Source organism: Notothenia coriiceps, unplaced genomic scaffold (assembly GCF_000735185.1).
Source record: "Notothenia coriiceps isolate Sejong01 unplaced genomic scaffold, NC01 NC01_scaffold00024234, whole genome shotgun sequence".
Taxonomy (NCBI): domain Eukaryota; kingdom Metazoa; phylum Chordata; class Actinopteri; order Perciformes; family Nototheniidae; genus Notothenia; species Notothenia coriiceps.
Window position 1 is genome coordinate 1 of NW_011356935.1, and position 18,209 is coordinate 18,209.

The 18,209-nt window shown below is 39.2% G+C and overlaps 3 protein-coding genes across 4 annotated transcripts; all 3 read right to left on the reverse strand.

Moving 5' to 3' along the window:
* Positions 1–1,421: 1,421 nt before the first annotated feature.
* hspa4b (heat shock protein 4b) lies at positions 1,422–9,696 on the reverse strand. 2 transcript variants are annotated; one of them, XM_010782128.1, is made up of 19 exons: positions 9,400–9,696; positions 8,733–8,790; positions 8,188–8,328; positions 6,597–6,719; positions 6,302–6,401; positions 6,028–6,161; positions 5,684–5,928; positions 5,495–5,571; positions 5,223–5,374; positions 4,532–4,638; positions 4,307–4,440; positions 3,882–4,066; positions 3,697–3,786; positions 3,271–3,426; positions 3,028–3,153; positions 2,811–2,918; positions 2,584–2,703; positions 2,311–2,472; positions 1,422–1,962 (listed from the first exon to the last, which is right to left on the reverse strand). In XM_010782128.1, exons 1-19 carry the CDS (start codon positions 9,504–9,506, stop codon positions 1,762–1,764), a joined length of 2,526 nt encoding a protein of 841 aa, XP_010780430.1. In that variant the 5' UTR covers positions 9,507–9,696; the 3' UTR covers positions 1,422–1,761. The 2 variants fall into 2 exon arrangements, with proteins under 2 accessions (XP_010780430.1, XP_010780429.1); XM_010782127.1 differs by having other exon boundaries at positions 3,697–3,789.
* Positions 9,697–10,785: 1,089 nt separating this feature from the next.
* uqcrq (ubiquinol-cytochrome c reductase, complex III subunit VII) lies at positions 10,786–12,608 on the reverse strand. Its single transcript, XM_010782129.1, has 3 exons — positions 12,507–12,608; positions 11,653–11,824; positions 10,786–10,972 (listed from the first exon to the last, which is right to left on the reverse strand). Exons 2-3 carry the CDS (start codon positions 11,804–11,806, stop codon positions 10,872–10,874), a joined length of 255 nt encoding a protein of 84 aa, XP_010780431.1. The 5' UTR covers positions 11,807–11,824; positions 12,507–12,608; the 3' UTR covers positions 10,786–10,871.
* Positions 12,609–13,613: 1,005 nt separating this feature from the next.
* Positions 13,614–16,703, reverse strand: gdf9 (growth differentiation factor 9). The gene is made up of 2 exons (XM_010782130.1): positions 16,117–16,703; positions 13,614–15,337 (listed from the first exon to the last, which is right to left on the reverse strand). The coding sequence occupies exons 1-2, from the start codon at positions 16,478–16,480 to the stop codon at positions 14,403–14,405; spliced, it is 1,299 nt and encodes a 432-aa protein (XP_010780432.1). The 5' UTR covers positions 16,481–16,703; the 3' UTR covers positions 13,614–14,402.
* Positions 16,704–18,209: the final 1,506 nt, after the last annotated feature.

An 18,209-nucleotide genomic window follows, 5' to 3' on the forward strand; every position in this document is an offset into this window, starting at 1 on the left:
TACAAAGTAAAGAGAACATTCTACATAGATTTACATTTCCGCCTATTGTAGGTATGTGTTCAAATGACTGTATCTCCAATTTACATTAAGATATTGACATTCAGTCTTTTCTATAATGCAGAGGGATGTCCTGACCTCAGGTATGCCAAGTTTTAAACCGATCAGACCTTCCATTGTGAATCTACATGAGTTGTTATGCCTCAACCCCCAGACGGCCAGGCTTTATTTTTAGTTTGGGGTGTCTAACTTTATATATCAATTTCACCACTTTTGCAGTAAAATATTTTTATACAACAATCCATTTCATGTATGGGAGGCCTTAGAGATGAGGAAAAAGTAAGTTGTGTTTTGTCCTAACTCCGGGAGCGGTATCTCGAAAACTAAAGCCCTTTGAGAGGGAAGATCGGGGGCGGGGCTTAAGGAAAACTCAATTGTGCATGCTCTGTAAATAAAAGGTCCCGGATGATCCGGGTACTTTCTGAATCTACAGTCGCCCCATTTCGACTTCATACTTTCAAGGAAGCCAATGTTAGCCAGTTAGCTAGCGACGTATATCATTATGAGAAATGAAAGCCAACATGCCTACACAGCTCAGTTTACAGGTTTTTAAAAACACTGCAGTCTTACTCAAAGCTGCTTACATAAATGTGTTATAAAAGCATGTTTTAACCGAAAACAGCAACAACAAAAAAACATGTAAGTGTTTGCGAACATGAGAGAAAAGACGTTGAATTTGGCCTACATTTCCAGGTTTTCGCTACATTACATTATTACATGTTACTTGTTAGACGCTTTTATCCAAAGCGACTTACATACTCAATACTGTGGGCAATTCCCACAGGAGCAATTTGGGGTTAAGTGTCTTGCCCAGGGACACAACGACATGCTGACTGCAGTGGGGCTTGAACCTGTGCTCCCCTGATCAGATTCACAACGCACTAACCCACTGCGCCACATGCCTCCACACTACTTCCTCACCTTATCGGTCTCATATTTTACACCAGCAAGAAATGTAACTGTTTACATATATTTATTTGAGTTACCAATAGATACATTGGTTAGGCTCATAGGTTAGGCTACATGTCTTCAAATACAAGTTTAGCCCCAGCTGTTTGCCTAAAAATACAATTGTAAGGTGTTTAGCTTAGTCAAAAAACAATAATTAAATTAAAACAAAAAATAATTAACAATAATAATATTGGACCATTTTTTTCTCTCTTCACACATTCCTCTGCTCAGTTATTCATATATAAACAAATGTACATACTACCCTTTTATATATTTACACACATGTATAATGTTATGGCACTGAGGGAGTTTCTGTTATTGAGGTACCGTTCAACCATGTTAAATGTGACCAAGGACATGTTTAATGCTAGTTGTGCCTTGGGTATCTTTGACCGTAATAAAGATAGTGCAAGTGATTTTCAATAACTTTATTAAAACCATATTGTGACACAGACCAGAACACTTACAGGGCACACAACAGAAATAAATACCATTATGTGTACAGCGCTCATTGTCAAACAGGCTTATTGCGGCTGGCTTATGATTTATGTCTTCCAGAAAGAGAGGGCATGCTATGTCATTGGACAGAGATACCACCAGTAGCTGGGCTCAGTGTGCTAATCACCCTGCCTGCTTTTGACTGTGGAGTGCAATTCCTGAAACACTTTAACTGCTCTGATATACACCCAGGCTGCATCTCAATCTGAAACAGCCAGCTCCCGTGCAGCTTTGGTTAGAGGGCGTTACGCTGCTTTAATCAAGGTCCATTTCAGGCTTGTTTTCTGTGGATTCTGAGGTGCCTGTTTTCTCAGCTTTTCCCTTGTCTGCGGGTGCATCCTGGGGTTTCTCCTGTCCGTTGACAGGCCCGTTCTCCTCTGCTGGAGTCTCGTCCTTGGGAAGCTCTACCTTGGGTTTGGGCTTGGTCACAATGGGGTTACAAGTGGAGAAGAGCTCCTGGAAATTACACAAAAAGGAAATATGTTATAATGGGTTTATTAAAAGAAGAAGTTGTGAGGTCCATTTCATAATAAAAAAGGGCACAAGAATAATTCATGTGTTGGGTTATTTTGTAATGCTAATATATGTGATGAAAAAAAAAAATGGTAGATTTCTGTAACACCATGAGCATGACGGAGTAATAAACAACCAAATGAATTGGATCTGCAAACATTAAACCGATTACTTCCCAGCTAGTTAATTAATCACCAGCTATTTCGATTAGATGTTTCTTATTTTAATATCCTGCGTTCTACTCAGCCATGTTTCTTAGCACTGTGGTGTTATGATGGAGGAGACACTCACCCTTATTTTAGCTTGAATGTCTTTTACTTTGACGGCGGGATCCATTGTCAGGTTTTGTTTGGTTTGCTGGTTCATGGAGCTATTCATCCACATCATTGCCTCGCTGGCCATTTTGTCCACCTTCGTGACATTTGCATCATCTATATGGTCATACTGCTCTTCCTGGAAATCCAAAGGGAAATAACAAAAGCTGTGTTACTATTTACCGCGGGAATCATTACTTTTATTTTAATAAACTACCAGCATCCTCATTTAAAAAGCTCGTAGAATGACCTTCATTTTGCAGGCTTCCACAAATTTCATGTACTGCTGGATTTGTTTTCCCAGTTCCTCGAATGCTTTAGGTCTCACTTCAGCCTCTGTGTACCTCTCCTGGATGGGCTGGCCAAGTTTCTATAGCAAACACATTATACATGTCAGGTAAATCATTCAAAATGTCAAACACACAATGGAGCTATTATTATTATTATTATAAAATGCTCAATTATAGCAATCATTACCTTTAACTCAGTCAGTTTGTCAATGTACACTTGTTTGGATTGGTCCTCTCCATCTTCATACAGCCAGTTTTCAGTATTCCCCAGCTTTATTGACAGGGCATCTCGGTCCTGAAAATAAAAAATAAATGTATTATATTAACAAAGGAAGCACAATCTGTAAGAAATGTATATAAAGAGGAACACTCTAAGATCAGCCAGGAGGCAACTTTGTACTCACAGATTCACTGACAAACTTCTCCAGCACCCCGTGTAATTTGTCCCTCATCTCGTACACATACTCCTCCACATAGTTCTTGGCATCATTCCTCTCCTTCTCCAGCTTGTCCTGCATGATCATCTTACCCTGAGGAGAATCCAAACAGCAACTGTAACGCGTGCTACTTCAAAATAGATCAAGTAATTAAGGATGGGTGGATTAAGTCATGTGCACCGTGTATGTGATGAATGAACATCTAGTTACCTCATTTTCAACAAAAAGATTGAGCATGTCATCAGCTAGCTGCCACTGTGGATTGTTTTCAATCGGAAGATCAAGAACTTTTGTTTTGACTTTGGGCTTTTTGGCTTGTGGGGGCTGGTCGGCCTTCTTCTCGCCTTTGCCTTCCTCTGGGGTGATCTGATAAGGAAAAGAGAAAAGGCATTGAGATTAAAAACAATGAAATCAAAGTTACATTTGTCTTTACAATGTGTCATTCATTGAAACGTTGTAATTGCATTATATTGTAACATATTGTGTTTCAAATGTCCCAGTTATATTCATGACAATGATTAATGTTATGTTCTCAAACTGAATGTATTGTGAACTATTGGATTGAATTGTTTTCTACAGGTAAAGACAATATCAGAACAGATCTTGCTTGTCAGAATTTTTTTTCAGACATATTACCTCCATCTCCTCGTTCTCACGTGGCGTCTTCTCTTCTGCTTCTTTCTGACCGTCTCCCTTCTGCTCCTCTTCCTCCGTCTGCATCTTGTTCTGCTGAGGAGTCAAAACAACAGAAATATGTTGGTTTTGTCTCGTACACAAACTTATCTGAAGCTGGATGTAAAAGGAGATTTGTTGTTTTTTACCTCTCCATCTTTCTCAGTGGCCTGTTCGGTGTCCATGGGTTCCTCCCCCTCCTCACACTTCATAACTTCAACCAGGGAGGCACTGGAGACACTGAAGATGCCATGGATGTTCACACGCACTTTGACTTTCACCTTGGAGCTCTCCCCAGAAGCCTGTGGCACAACCTTTTGGATCAGGAACTTACCTGGAAGAGAAAAAACAGAATAATAAATAAACAAAAAATAGTCGTGCCAAACAGCTTTAAGCCCTCTGCTGGTCTTGGTAGTCTTGGGAGGCAAGGTCAGTAACAACACAAATATTTTCTCAACAGTTTGTGGAATAACTAGCGCTAAAAGAATTCAGGTCCACTTGTCAGGCATACAGAAATATGACATCATTTAGAGTCCTAAAGAGAGTCCTCACTTAGGAAGCTGTAGCTGCTTACCAATAGTGGGGTCTGGGTAGGGGAGGCTATTAGCAGCGTTGTAGTAAGCCTCCAAGGTAAAAGGCTCTTTCCGGTAGAAGGTGAGCACTTTGGAGAAAGGGGCTGCGTGGTTCATAGGGAATACCTCGCAATCACTGTAACAAACAAACATTTCATAATAATGATTACATGAGGTCATTAAGGCTAGAGACAAAAAAGTAATAGATGTAATATTTGTCTTTATACCTTAGACCTTCCTCTGCAGCAGAGTGCCACTTCAAGGAGATGGGATAGGTAACCACATCTGTGATGGAGAACTCACGCACTTTGAAGGCAGGTGACAGAATGGCACACTGTGGAGAGAACCAGGGTTTCAATAAGAGATGCAGTCATAATGAAAAATGTTAACCTGAAAACTCAAATTTGTCCTTTTACATAAACAGATGCTCATTCAAGCACTAAAGGTTTTGATATCCTTTAGTTTCATTTAGCCACCTTTTTAAAGACCCCTTAAAGAAATCCTGCTTTGGTTGATTACTGCCGTATCTTATGACATAAAACAAAAATGTTTAGATTGCTAAATGTTTGTATTAACCACAGACCTTATGTAAGGGAATTAATCATAAACCCCTTCAACTTTGAGATGAGAGAAGCGGAAGTGCCGAGTCATTTCCTGGTTTTAAGATTGCAGCATAGCATACCATCTGGTTCTAGGTCTACCCCTTGGTCTCTTCCCCAGACCAAGGGGTAGACCTAGAACCAGATGGAGGGATTATATCTCTTCGCTGGCCTGGGAGCGCCTTGGGATCCCCCAGTCAGAGCTGGTTGATGTGGCCAGGGAAAAGAAAGTTTGGGGCTCTCTGCTGGAACTGCTACCTCCGCGACCCAACCACGGATAAGCGGGAGAAGATGGATGGATGGATGGAGCATAGCATACCTGCAGGGCACATCCTCTGGCCACAGCTTCGTCAGCATTCAGTGTGGTGCTCAGCTCCTTTCCAAAGAATTTGCTGATTCTCTCTTTGACAGCTGGGATCCTGGAAGCTCCCCCCACGATCTCTACCGCATAGATGTCTTCCCTTTTCAGTTCTTGAGGAACAAAACACACATGTCATCACACAAACTAGAAGCGAGCAAGTTCTATAGCGGCATCAATAAAAAAAGACAGGTTTAATAAAGTTAAACACTACTGAGGAAAATAATACTCACTGGTTTGTTCCAGCAGAGACTGCAGCGGAGCCTCAACTCGGGCAAAAACATCAGCGGCCATCTCTTCAAACTGACCTCTTTGTGCAGGAAAGAAAGGTGAATATGAGTTTAAATGCACATTTAAAAAAATAAACCTAGTATATAAGAACCATGGATGATAAAAGCAAACGTTAATTCTTATTGGTCTACCTGTTCATTTTTCCAGAGACATCAATGTCGTTCATGAAGCACTCGATGTTAAGCGGCAGATCAGAGCAGTTGGCGCTCATCACTCTCTTCAGTTTTTCACACTCCTGGTAAAGTCTCACCAGAGCCCTGGGCTTTGTCCTGGCATCAATCTTGTACTTCTTGGCAAATTCCTCGCAGAAATACTTCACCAACACCTCATCGAAGTCCTTTCCTCCCAACTCTGGGTCACAAGCTGTAGCAAGGACCTGAAAGAGAAGGAAAGAGGTTAAGAGAGAGTTCAAGGAATGAAACAAAGCCTCTCGTAGACTGAAAAGAAATGCAGACATACAGATTTAAGTCCATACCTTGACTTTGCCCTTGTTGAAGGCGCACAATGATGTCTGGTATCCACAATGGCCCAGATCGACAAACACCACATTCCTGGGCTTCTCCTCGGGGGCAGGGAGATCTTGTTTATAGATGCCATATGCCAACGCAACTGAGAGGAAAATAGTTGGATAATTAAAAACTTAAACTTTCACTCGAATCAACATCAAAGTTTGCATTTTGGCAGATGCAGTCAACAATCACTAACATGCACATCCTCTCCCAAGCTGCCATAAAAAAGTGGGTACAGACCTGCAGTGGTCTCATTCATGAGCCTCAGGCAGTTGAGACCAGCAATCTGAGCAGCATCTACAACTGATCTCCTCTCAACATCAGTGTAGTAGCAGGGAACCTGGTGAAAACAGAAGAGCATATGAAAAAGATAGTTTTAGCTTAAAGATGTTTTCAATGAACCCGTCTGATAAGACCTAAAGTCAGGCTGAAGTTACTCAATTATAAATCAAACATATTTCCTTTTTTTACGCGTCAGTACGAGCAGGAGAGCACTTTTTTTACAACATACATGTCCATTTTTCGAGATACTTACAGATACAACACAGTCAGCCACAGGCTTCTTGAGAGCTTGCTCTGCAGTCTCCTTCAGCTTAGTCAGCAGCATGGCGGTGACCTGCTCAATGCTGAACACCTTCTCTTCCTCCATGTACATCACCTTGAAAAATATCAGATATGAGCATGTTACATCGCTCTAGATCAGGCACGTGCACACAGACATCAAAGTGGGCTTGAGCCCCTGCCCTTTTTCCAATGAATGAATATATATCTACTGCTGTTTGCAGTTTCCCTTTGCAAATATATATTGATTGAATACAAAATAAAATATCAGGTCGGGAGATTAGACTGAAGTTCTGATGCTTTCTCTCCCCTCCCTCCCTCCACGTCTCGCGCACTGCAGTGCGGACAGTCATCGGCAGTCGCTTCAGACAGACAGGTATAGCAGCACCTCCCACTTTACAGTCCCATGTTATGCCGGCTTTTCTTGGCTTGTTTGGAGGTAAGTGGTGATGAACAAATTACTAAACTGCCAGTGCCTCGAGCTTACAGCTAATTAGCCAAAAGACAAAACAAATATAGTTAACTAAGGTAGGCTACTAGCTAATGGATAAGTTAGCTCAATTCTACTAGTTTGTTGTCTGCTCTTGTGCGTAGTGAATACTAAAGAAGACCATTGTCTCTGTGTTAACTGATTCTTTTGTAGAATTATGTTGAGTATTAAACAATTGCTTGAGTGTGAGGGTATTAAAATAAATTGGTCAGTAAGTCAGAGATGTGCAACTATATTTAACTTTTTGTTTTAACATTTTTTATTATAAATGATTATGGGAAGTGCCCTTTTTCTCACTTGAGCTCCCGCCCCCCAAAATGTCTGAGCACGTCCCTGCTCGAGATGATAACTACTATGTCGACTCAGAAATAAGCATTCTGTACAGAAAGAGACTGAATGATAATAGGCAGATTAGATAGAACCATCCACCACAAGTGGAGAAAAAACTACAACCTCTAGTGAAAGAAATCTTAAGATAAATCACATTTCCAAACGTGCATTTAATTTAGCTTAGTTTTTTTAATGTTGTTTTCATCTACAAAATTCTCTCAGTCATTCTTGACAGTATCCCAGCTAGCAATGACTCAGACATACATTTACAACTTCCAAGGAGCGCACTTGTGCTGTGCCCCCAGTGTAATAAAATGTTGCTAATCTACAACCATTGAATGCTTGTTGGTCTTAAAACTAAAATAATGGGCGCCAAACGAAAACTGCAGACCAAAAAAATTATATTTAACTAATTATGATATTATGGTGAAATATAAATACATTTTAGTCCCCGATTGTGTGACCGAAACATTTCTTCTGTGGGCCATATTCATAGATTACCAGGGGTAATCAGCCTTTTTTGCATTACATCCGCTCTTATGAGTTACTGTTAAACACGGTTATTGTTATAAACCACAAATGTGAATAAACACGCTTCTCCTTGCCGGCATGGTGATCATTATCTTGGTTGGTTGGCCAAGTCATATGCTTAGACTGAATATTGAATTTGACGAGGATAATTGGGGAGAATATCTTGTGTTTCTGAGCTGTTACTAAACATTCATATCCCTTGTCATTTCCTTACCTTGATGCCAGTTGTTCCTGTGGGCATCTGTGCAATATCATAGACCAAACTGTTTTTGAGGTTGTGCACAACGGGATCCGAAAACGCCCTTCCATGAAACCTCTTGAACCCTTGTACTGTGTTCTTGCAGTTTGAGACGACCTATACAAAAATAAAATATGATAAACAACTCTTCTATTAAACACCTGAGAAAAAAAGAGTTCACTGGTTGGACTGTTTTATCTAGATACAAATGTGTTGGGGGCACATGGAAACTAGAACAAGTAGGAAGAACGGGAAGAAACTTCATAACATTAGAACAAGAAACAAAATAATTTATTAGACTCACAAAAATAATTATAAGGACATTTTCAACATTTTGGCTGGTGTGCCATTATTAGCTTCATAACATAAACACTTGCTCTATGTGTTGCTCATTCTGATACGAGCTGTGCACCTGCCCAGGGTTGTAAGTGCTCATAACGCACTATGAAAAAACAGGTCCCTCTTTAGTCAGGGTAGTAGTGAGGTGTCCAGTGGCCTGCCGGTGTATCATGTCAACTCACCTGGCTCTTTGCAGCAGCACCGATCGCTCGATTCCGGGGTCCAAAAGAAACACATGCTCTTAAGAAAAAAGAAAACAGTTAAATTATATTTTCCTCCACAGTTTTACAGCAATGACGCTCTCTACAGGGTAATGTAACAAAATGGTAGTTTATTGCGATGGTGTCGATGTTTCATAAACATATTTGTTAACGTTAGCAAATATATGATATGTACTGCTTTAACGATAATCTGTTGATTATGGGTCTGAAAAATGGGTACAACAGATAGATAAAGCCGTTTGACAGCCACGATCCGGCCTCCTCCCATCATGCGCCCATTCATGCCTGCAGTAAAAAGAAATGCATCACCTGACTTAGCAGGTCAATAATGCGTTTTTATTTTATTTCGACGACATTAGTGTAGTAGGAGACTTCAAAAACCATCTAATCATATGAAGTAGTATGGGGATTTCTTTATGCTCACAATGATTCAGCTAGCATTAGCTTTAGCACTCACATGCCGTTTCCTGTTGTGAAACCTCTTAGCATGCTAACTAGCTAGGTAGCTACGTTAGCTTCATTCAATATTATGATGAACTAAAGTGGAATTCGTTCACACTCTGTACCTGCTATGAGTACATACAATACAAAACAAATCACAAACAATAGCGTATCTAATCGTACTCACGGTGTACACCGGTCGCTATATTCATTAGCGACAGTTTCAATCCCACCGGCTCTGGCTACCGCTACATAGCAGTTCAAGTACCCGACGTCAAACCCGACAACCGACATTTTCTCTGGCTAACTAAACAGTGTAGAGTACAGTAATTACAAGAAAGAACAGGTATATAATTCAGTGCTGGAAAGGTGACAGCAGCAGCTACAGTAGGGTTTCAGTCAGCAGTGATACACCCTTGTTCTTGTTCCATGAAGCTGTGTAGCAGCATGCGGCGCCGGCTGATGCGTGAGAACGTTCAGGAATCTTCTCTGTCCCACCGACCAATAGCATCACACTGCAGAGCACCACACGCTGCTGTCGGGCGCCCCCCACAGGCGAGGAAAGGTATTACTGCAGCAGGAAACTCGTGTTAAACTGCTATACTCTGTACATTTCATCCAATGATTTCATCTAATACTTTATGGTGGGAGGGTTACTTAAAAAATGTAATCCGTTACAATAACTAATTATCTGTAACAACCTTAACCAAAGATTCAAAGGTGTTATTGTCATACGCACTGCTACTGTGTAGTTTTGACGATGAAGTCCAGACAGAACAGTTTGTTGCCAGGGTGATGGGAGTCTTTGATGATCCTTTGGGTCTTCTTCCTGAGGCGCTGTGTGTAGAGGTCCTCCATGGAGGGCAGCTCTGTCCTGGAGGACTTCTACACACAGCGGCTCAGCAACCTGATCTAAGTATCACAATACAATATCTACACTAGTATTTCTGATTCAGTTACAACTGTTGGTGGCTCCCCAACCAACATGCAGTTGCTTTCTGTACTTTAACATAAAAGCCCCTGCAGTTACAAATATAACTGCACATACTTATTGTCAAGTGTATTTAGTGTGCTTTGATTTGTTCGCAGCAACTCAATATTAAAGTACTAATTAAACAAACAACTTTCATTTCAGTTGGCTAGCTGTCATTTATCATTAACAAAATCATAATCAACTACTCTCTATTATTGATTACTCTGTTATCTTTAGTCTTTAACTACTCAGAAAAATAACTGAAAAATGCTCGTTACCATCTCCCAAATTAAAAAGCTGTATTTCTTCGTCGTCTTGATTCCATTAGCAGTAAAGTACCTAACAATATTCCATTGACACAAATATATATAACAGAAAAGCAGCAAATCCTTGAATGCAGATGTAGAAAAAAAACTGTGCATTTTACTTGATAAATAATTATCAAAACTGTAGGCTCCTAATTTTTCTGTTGATTGACCCATCACTTCAGTACTAAATGTGCAATGTAATGTGGAAAAAGTAGCATTGATTTAACAAACACAATAAATAAACATTAATACAATCACAAATAGATGACTGAATGAAACCAATCAAGACTCATTGCACATATTTGTCACCTTTATTGGTCAAACGTACAGAGTTAGAATTAATAACATAGGGCAGCTTTCAGAAAGGTTTGAATTAGTTTATTCGTCATTCTCATTCTCAAAGTCTGCGTGGACCTTCCTCTTGCTGGCCTCATGGCTGCTGTTGCCCCATGTGTATGTCAGGTACAGGGCTATCATTGCTGCAAAAACAAGTTAATAAAACATATTAGCAACAGGAAATTCTCTACCTGTTATTCATTTCAGCCACATCTTGCTTTGCAGTAAGTGTAAATCCTATAACAATACAGCGATAGCCCTCGATAACACCACTACTCTGGCTTGCAGAGAACTCACAATGTCATAGTTTCTTAAGTAGCCCTTTTGTTTACTCCACTTCTATCCAACCCTAATTCACTAAATTTGTAGATATAGTTCTCACATTGTACCTTGTGCATTACATTTTGATTTAGAAACGGCAATGCAAGTGCAATTACTTAGCACACTTATAACGTAAACAGTACCCTATATTTACATTTACTCACTTCGAATTTGGTATATATATTTTTTATTCAATAGAGATACACTGTTATGTAGTATGTATTTACCATTTGGCCTGTTTTCTACCATTGGGTGCTTTGAAAAATCCCAAATTGGGTTCAATAAAGTATATCTAATCTAATTATATTGTACTATCATAGTATGTAAAATAAAGCTGTAGCAACCAAAGAAATAAGTGAGGTTAATCTAATCAAAACCCTTTGGCGATTTAAGGCTGGCAAACATAGGGAGTGTCAGCAATTTCAATAGACATATAGAAATGTGTTGTACTGGCTCTCCATTTGAAATCATGATATATAGAATAGACCAATCTGAAACTCACGGGGGGCAACTTTGAAGACAGACGCCCTGAACCGTCTCCACACGTTTGGGATTCCCTTGGAGAAGTAGTTGGGGAAAGCCCTCTGCTCAAAGGGCGAAAGGCTATATGTGACCACATGCCTGATCCTCGCCAATTCACCAAAGTGGCCTCCCATGTTTGCTAGAAGGCTGATCTAAAAAGACAAGACATTAACGTTTTTTTTTTTTTTAAAAAGCCACCAACATCAAACATGTTTTCAAGATTGCAGGAAATGGAAGCAGTGAAACGTAGAAATTGTATCCTGACACTCACACAGCTGTGTTATTCTTAAGAGGCAAACATAATTGTTCAACGTGTAGCAATTCAACCAACCTTTGCTTTTAATGCATCTATTTCATTTATAAAAAAATATACAATCTAATGATAATTCTAGCAATAAATATGAGCTGTCCCTACCCAAAGGCTCTGACTTTGTTTGACATTGATTTGAATAATAACCAAGGGGTAAACTAGTCCATCTCCTTGTATGAATATCTGGATATTGTGTTACCATAAATGTATGCAGTAATAACCTAGTACATCACGTAGCAGATTATCTAAATACACGATTGCAAAAACAGAAAACAACAATCTTACAGGACATCAAAACACCCTGATTAGCAAGTGTTAGCATAGTCAACTAGCAACAGTGGCCAACAGTTAGCTGCTAAGGTCCTTGAAACGCTTATGTTACTGCCACGTTAAAGAGCTTGTTTAACCGAGGCCAAAATAAAGGTCCATCCTAGTACATTAAAGCAGATATATCTTACAGGAATCGGCAATTCGAGTTAAAGGTAGGAAATCTACACTGTTAATAATGTGACATTGAAGCTTACCGTCCTGTTTCTCAACACAGTGTCCTAATAAAGTTGTTCTGTTCTTCCGTTTTATTCAGGCCTTGCTTAGCTCCCAACACGTCAGCACCACCTGGCGGACTGGAGTTTAACTACACTCAAGCTGTAGGTAGAAATGGACTCTTCCTTCCTGAATGAGGGGGTGTATTTATGGACAAAAAGGAAATATAAACATTCAAATAGTATCAGTAAATATAGACATTTAAATAGTATCAGTAAATCCGAGCTCAAATGTTTAATCTAGGGAAAGTCAACTAATCAAACGTGGCAATCAAGGTGGGACAGAGAAGGGAAAAGGAGACAAATTCAAAAGTGCCCGTTTCTATGAGGAATGTCAATAAGAGAAGTCAGTGGTGGGTAGACGCAGAGAGAGACGACGAAGAATGATCTGAGGAAATCAGCATTGCAGGAATTAACAGTAAAAATATTAGCGAGCATGGGTAAGAGGGCACAGGTCAATTACTGTCTGCTTTCTTAATGGACAGAGGGATTTGTAACCCTCCTATTGCCTTCGTTCCCCCCTTTACTTTGGTGTTCACGGTCAAATTTGACCGGTCCTGTTTGAACTGCTATACATTAACACAAAAACGATTCATCATCACCAAATTTCATTTAACACCCTTTCAAACTGTAAATATTGTATCAGACTACTGGTATACATGAAAAACTGCAGTAAATATACAAAGAATAGACACTGAACATGTATTGCGTGTGCCAGTGTGATCCATGTCGGGGTATGGGCACATAAGAGCGTAATGAAATGTAAAGAAAGTGGTGATCAGCAATTGTATATGTTCAAATGTCTACTGTGAAGGATATCATAAAGCCTTAATAATGCTATCAAATCTAAAACAAAAAAGTTATGATTGATGAAAGTAGTAAATCGGTCAGATTTGACCCGAAGACAACAGGAGGGTTAAAGGTTGTGATGATAATTGGAAAGGGAGTATAGAATAAATGCTGAAGGCATATGGGATAATTTTAATTTAGGGTGTTAGCAAGTTCATATTATGCACTTGTTTTTAGTTATTTAAAAAAAAAAATGTATTTAGATCAAAGGTGTATGAGGTAAGAATTAACAGTCACTTCAATATACTCTACATAGCATGTTCCTTTTTTTTTATTTTCCAACCTTTCAAACAATGTTTTCATATTTTCACTCTTTGGAATATCCCTAAACTGAGCACAGTGAATTAATGAAATCTGCATAAATAGACATGACAAGCATTTAGTCTTATTCAACCAGCAGAAATGATGCACTCAATCCATATGGTAGGCTTCATATGCAGTCACGCAGTGACCAGAAGTAACAAATACACACTGAAACCTTGACAACTTTCATTCTGGACATTATGAAGACAGTTACCATTGAGACAGCTATCATCAATCCCCAGGAATAAAATGGTACATTGTAAAAGGTTTGATAAGAGTTTGTTTTTTCCATATTTTGTCCAGAACAGGGCTACTTAAAACTCGGCAATTGTGTTAAATTAAAGAATAATGACAGACCACCAACCCAAAATAAGTTAACAGAAATATAACTTTTGTTGCAAATTATACAACACAAATGTTTCTTCTTAAAGTGTGTCAAAGTTGAAGAATAGGATCCATTAACCTTTCTTCACGCCTTAACAAAACAAAAAGTGTCACATTTCCACATTTTTCACTAGGATAAAATACTTTTTGTTTAGTAAACACACCTGCTCCAGATCAAACTTCATGCACAATGATTTTTATAAATTCATGAAATCACTGAGCTCAAAGTATCCAATATATAGATAGAGTCCACCGGTGAGGACTGCTGAAGGGGTTTGTGTTGATGTTATAGAAAGCCTGTAAAAAAAGGAGGAAAATAGAACAGACATGTTGGCAGCTGGCTTAGCGACATGTGCACCTGGTGGCAATCATATCTTCCAACTCCTTGTACACATAGGAGCCATCCTTTTCAAAGATCATGACACTCAACGGGCTGTAGTGGGAGGGGATGCACGAGGGCCGAGGCACAGAGGAGTCAAGGTTCTCATAGATGATGGTTTGCACCATGGCGTGGAAAGGCGAGCCGTAGATGAATCCCAAGGCCCTCGGGCAGACGCCACTGCAGTACCTGGGGTTGTACTTGGGTGGAAATACAATCCAGTGTTCCAGTTTAAGCTGGTTGAATCGCACCCTGAAATCATATAAGGCACAGTGGCTTGTCGGGAATTCAGAGCTGGAGAGAAGCTCAGGCAGGTGGAGGGTTTTATCAGCTTGTTTGCTCTTTGGAGATTCCCTCTTCCATCTCCTCTTTCGCCCAATCCTCTGTTCTGTTTTGAAAGCCATCTGCTTGTGAAAAGTGTTCCCTGCGGTTTCTGGCCTTTGACCCGCGATGGAATTGTCCTGAAACCTCTGGTTGTCGATGTTGCTGGTGTCATAGAGATAAAGAAGCAGAAGAGGGGAATTCAGGGTGAAATTTAGGGGGGCATTGCGCTCATCACCTCTGGCTTTCCGTTCCCCTGGGCAGGTGACATTAATGTGCAGGTGTATATTCTTCTTGTGAAATCTTATGGGAGGCCTGAGAAGCGATGTGACATCGACCTCCACCCAGTTCCTCCTGCTCCCCCCGGCTGCGCTGACTGTGAAGTTCCCAGCATGGTGGATCCGGGAACACAGAGGACACTGGTTGAGGTGCTCTAGCTTCTCCAGACTCAGGTAGCATACAGAGTTGACGGGTGCTGCGAGGTCATGGTCAAAACTGTACAGCAGGGTTGACTTCAGGAGCTGCTCTTTTCTTCCAACATGATCAAGGCTGTAGGAATAATCCTGCATAAAACTCTCTAGAATATGAGAAAAGATTAGATCACTGTCAGCATTACATGTCAGCATCACAAATCCATGCACTTATGATAACATTAGACAGTCATATTTCCTTATAAATATGTCTGTTTAATGTCACCGACGCCTTTGAAACAAGATTTTTTCTGTACCCTTTGCCCTTTTTATGCATGTTAGCAGAGGTGGGAGAACTACTCAGATCTTATACTTGTATACCAGAGTTTAGGAATAATCTGTTACAATTACAAGTCCTGCATTCAAAGTGTTACTCAAGTAAAAGTATTTACATCAAAATATACTTAAAGTACCAAACGTAAAATAACTCATTATGCAGATCAGTCCATTTAATAATAATACATATCATATGTTTTGATTATAACTATTGATGCATTCATGTGTTTATCAAAAATGTGCAGCTAGTTTTAATAACTTTGTATTGTGAATTTACTCCAGGTGTAACTAAAGTCTGATTTAAGTGTCGATTATATTTCACATCATTAATCAAAATCTGTCAAATAACTAAAAGGTACAACATAAATGTAGGGAAGTAAAAGTACACTATAATACTCAAGTAAAGTACAAGTATCTCAAAAATTGTTCTTGAGTAGGCCTACACTACTTATTAGTAAATGTACAGAGTCCCTCTCTGGTCATTGGGTAGTCATAAAAATGGTACATTTTTTAACAGAAATGCCAATATAAATGTCAGCATCATCACTGAAGGTAATGCATGTTACATTGTTTGTTAGGAATTGTCAGTTGAGTTGTTTTACTTGCTCACCTTCATAACTTTGTGCTTGACATTCATCTTGTGGTTTAATCAGTCGGAGTGTGTTGTAGATTTTATTCCCGTCCAAACTTCTCTGCAATCTGGAGGATTTACTGTAAACCTCGGTCAGATACTTGATGTACCTGTGATCGGGTTTGATATTTTTCTTCAGTTCCTGGTTCCACCTCGACCCTCCGTGCTCTGACAGGGCTTTGAGCAGCGGGGAGAATATGCTGCTGTACGGGTAGGTGAAGTCACCCAGTTTGTGCAGCGCATTGGAGTGAGATCCGACCAGAGGGCAGCTGTTGACCAGCAGCAGTAAGAAAACCATGCGAAAATAACGAAGGACAGCTGAAATCAGCATTTGTTTTTCCATTATAAACAACAAACAAAACGTATAGAGACTCTCTATTGAGAGCTCGGGTAAACAGGACCAAGCACGTGTTGCTGGTGATCACCATGCGCAGGTGTTGGCAATCAACTCTGCCTCTCATATGACTTTCTCAGGTAAAGATACCTGTTTCACTTTCAGACATGATATGAGCAGCAAGAGGAAAGTTCAAGATGCTAGATGGTTTATTAGCATTAAACAAGCTCGATCCTGCATCCATGATTCTCTCATCAGATATGGGAATGATGATGAAATGTAAAACTAGAAGTAATACCCAATACAAGCGACTTCCGGCTAGATATTCTCCATAACATTATTCACAAAAACGCATAAGGTTTCATTTAAAAGCATATCCCACAAATATATGTTTTTCATTTATCAGATGCACAACAATATGCAAAATTGAATGTTATTGACTGAAAAAATAGGGACTTATATGGCGATATATTTTACAATTTTATTTTGAAGGATAACCTCCCAACGTCCGGTTGTTATTTTCCAGTTTCCCAATTTAAGGAAGTTTACACTATGGTTCACACACCGGTGAGTAATTTACAGCGTTAGTAATATCAGAGTTAGGATACTAAACCGTCTCAAGTGGAAAAATATATCTTATAAGAAAAAAATTCTGACATTTTTGTAATTAGAGGAAACATTTTTGAGATTAGAAACACCGACTGACAGGAGGTCAACAGAAAAGTAAGTTACTGATTTAGGTGTAACGTTAGCTAGTTAGCAAATAAAGTAACGCTAGCAATAATACACTTTTAATGTACTGACATCAGTGGTGTAAAGTAACTAAGTACATTTACTCAATTACTATACTGTATTTTAATGTTTGCTACTTTTTACTTATTCTACCCAACTACAATTCAGAGGTAAATATTGTACTTTTACTCCACTACATTTATTTAATATCTTTAGTTACTTTGCAAATTTGGATTAATGATTTAAAATAGAAACATTCACAGTATACCCTGCCTGCAAAGTAATTAAAATAGATGGATCTTACCAGTTTTGATACAACTCTAATGCATCAATAATAACGATCAAAACATATGATATGTATTATTCTGAAATAGTCCAATCCGCGTAATGTGTACTTTAGGTGTAACAAAGTATTCCTACACTCTGGTATTCTTACTTTTACCTTGAGTACAAGATCTGAGTACTTCTTCCTAACTCTTGACTTTATTTGCATTGCTCAACCCTCAGCTAGATATGCTAATGCCAATTAAAGTTAGGTACATTCAAATGACTAGTAAAGTAACTAAATGTACTACATAAATGTTGTGGAGTAAAAGTTCAATATTTACCTCAACAAAAACATAAAATGGAAATACCTAAGTAAAGTACAGCATTGTAATTGAGTACAGTACTTGTGTGCATTTATTTAGTTATACTTTCCAGCACTAATCCAGAAGACAATTTCACTTTGTTTCAAGATATTCTATTTAATGTGACCTGGTGGCTCCAAACCCATAACAGATACGTATTAATACCACATTGAACAAATAAGAAACCACTTTTAATTACCGTAGTGCTTCTTTTATTTTAAATGAATGTTTTGCATAATTACTTCATTGACAATTTAAGGATAATAGTTGCAAACCCTGCCCTCTACTGGTCTGATATATGTAAAGCAAGTACAGGGGCACCTTGCCCATCATCTGTTAAAATCATCTAAGATAAACAAATATAAACAATATAACGT

Bases quoted from the DNA above. Each gene is read 5' to 3' on its own strand.
- hspa4b (XM_010782127.1), bottom strand. From the start codon at position 9,506: ATGTCGGTTGTCGGGTTTGACGTCGGGTACTTGAACTGCTATGTAGCG. The intron at 5,929-6,027 runs GTATGGACTTAA...CTTCTCTTTCAG, and splicing joins TCAACAAGGGCAAAGTCAAG to GTCCTTGCTACAGCTTGTGA. The intron at 1,963-2,310 runs GTGAGTGTCTCC...TGTAATTTCCAG, and splicing joins ACATTCAAGCTAAAATAAGG to GAGCTCTTCTCCACTTGTAA.
- uqcrq (XM_010782129.1), bottom strand. From the start codon at position 11,806: ATGGGAGGCCACTTTGGTGAATTGGCGAGGATCAGGCATGTGGTCACA. The intron at 10,973-11,652 runs GTGAGTTTCAGA...TTGTTTTTGCAG, and splicing joins TGTCTTCAAAGTTGCCCCCC to CAATGATAGCCCTGTACCTG.
- gdf9 (XM_010782130.1), bottom strand. From the start codon at position 16,480: ATGGAAAAACAAATGCTGATTTCAGCTGTCCTTCGTTATTTTCGCATG. The intron at 15,338-16,116 runs GTGAGCAAGTAA...CTCATATTCTAG, and splicing joins TCAAGCACAAAGTTATGAAG to AGAGTTTTATGCAGGATTAT.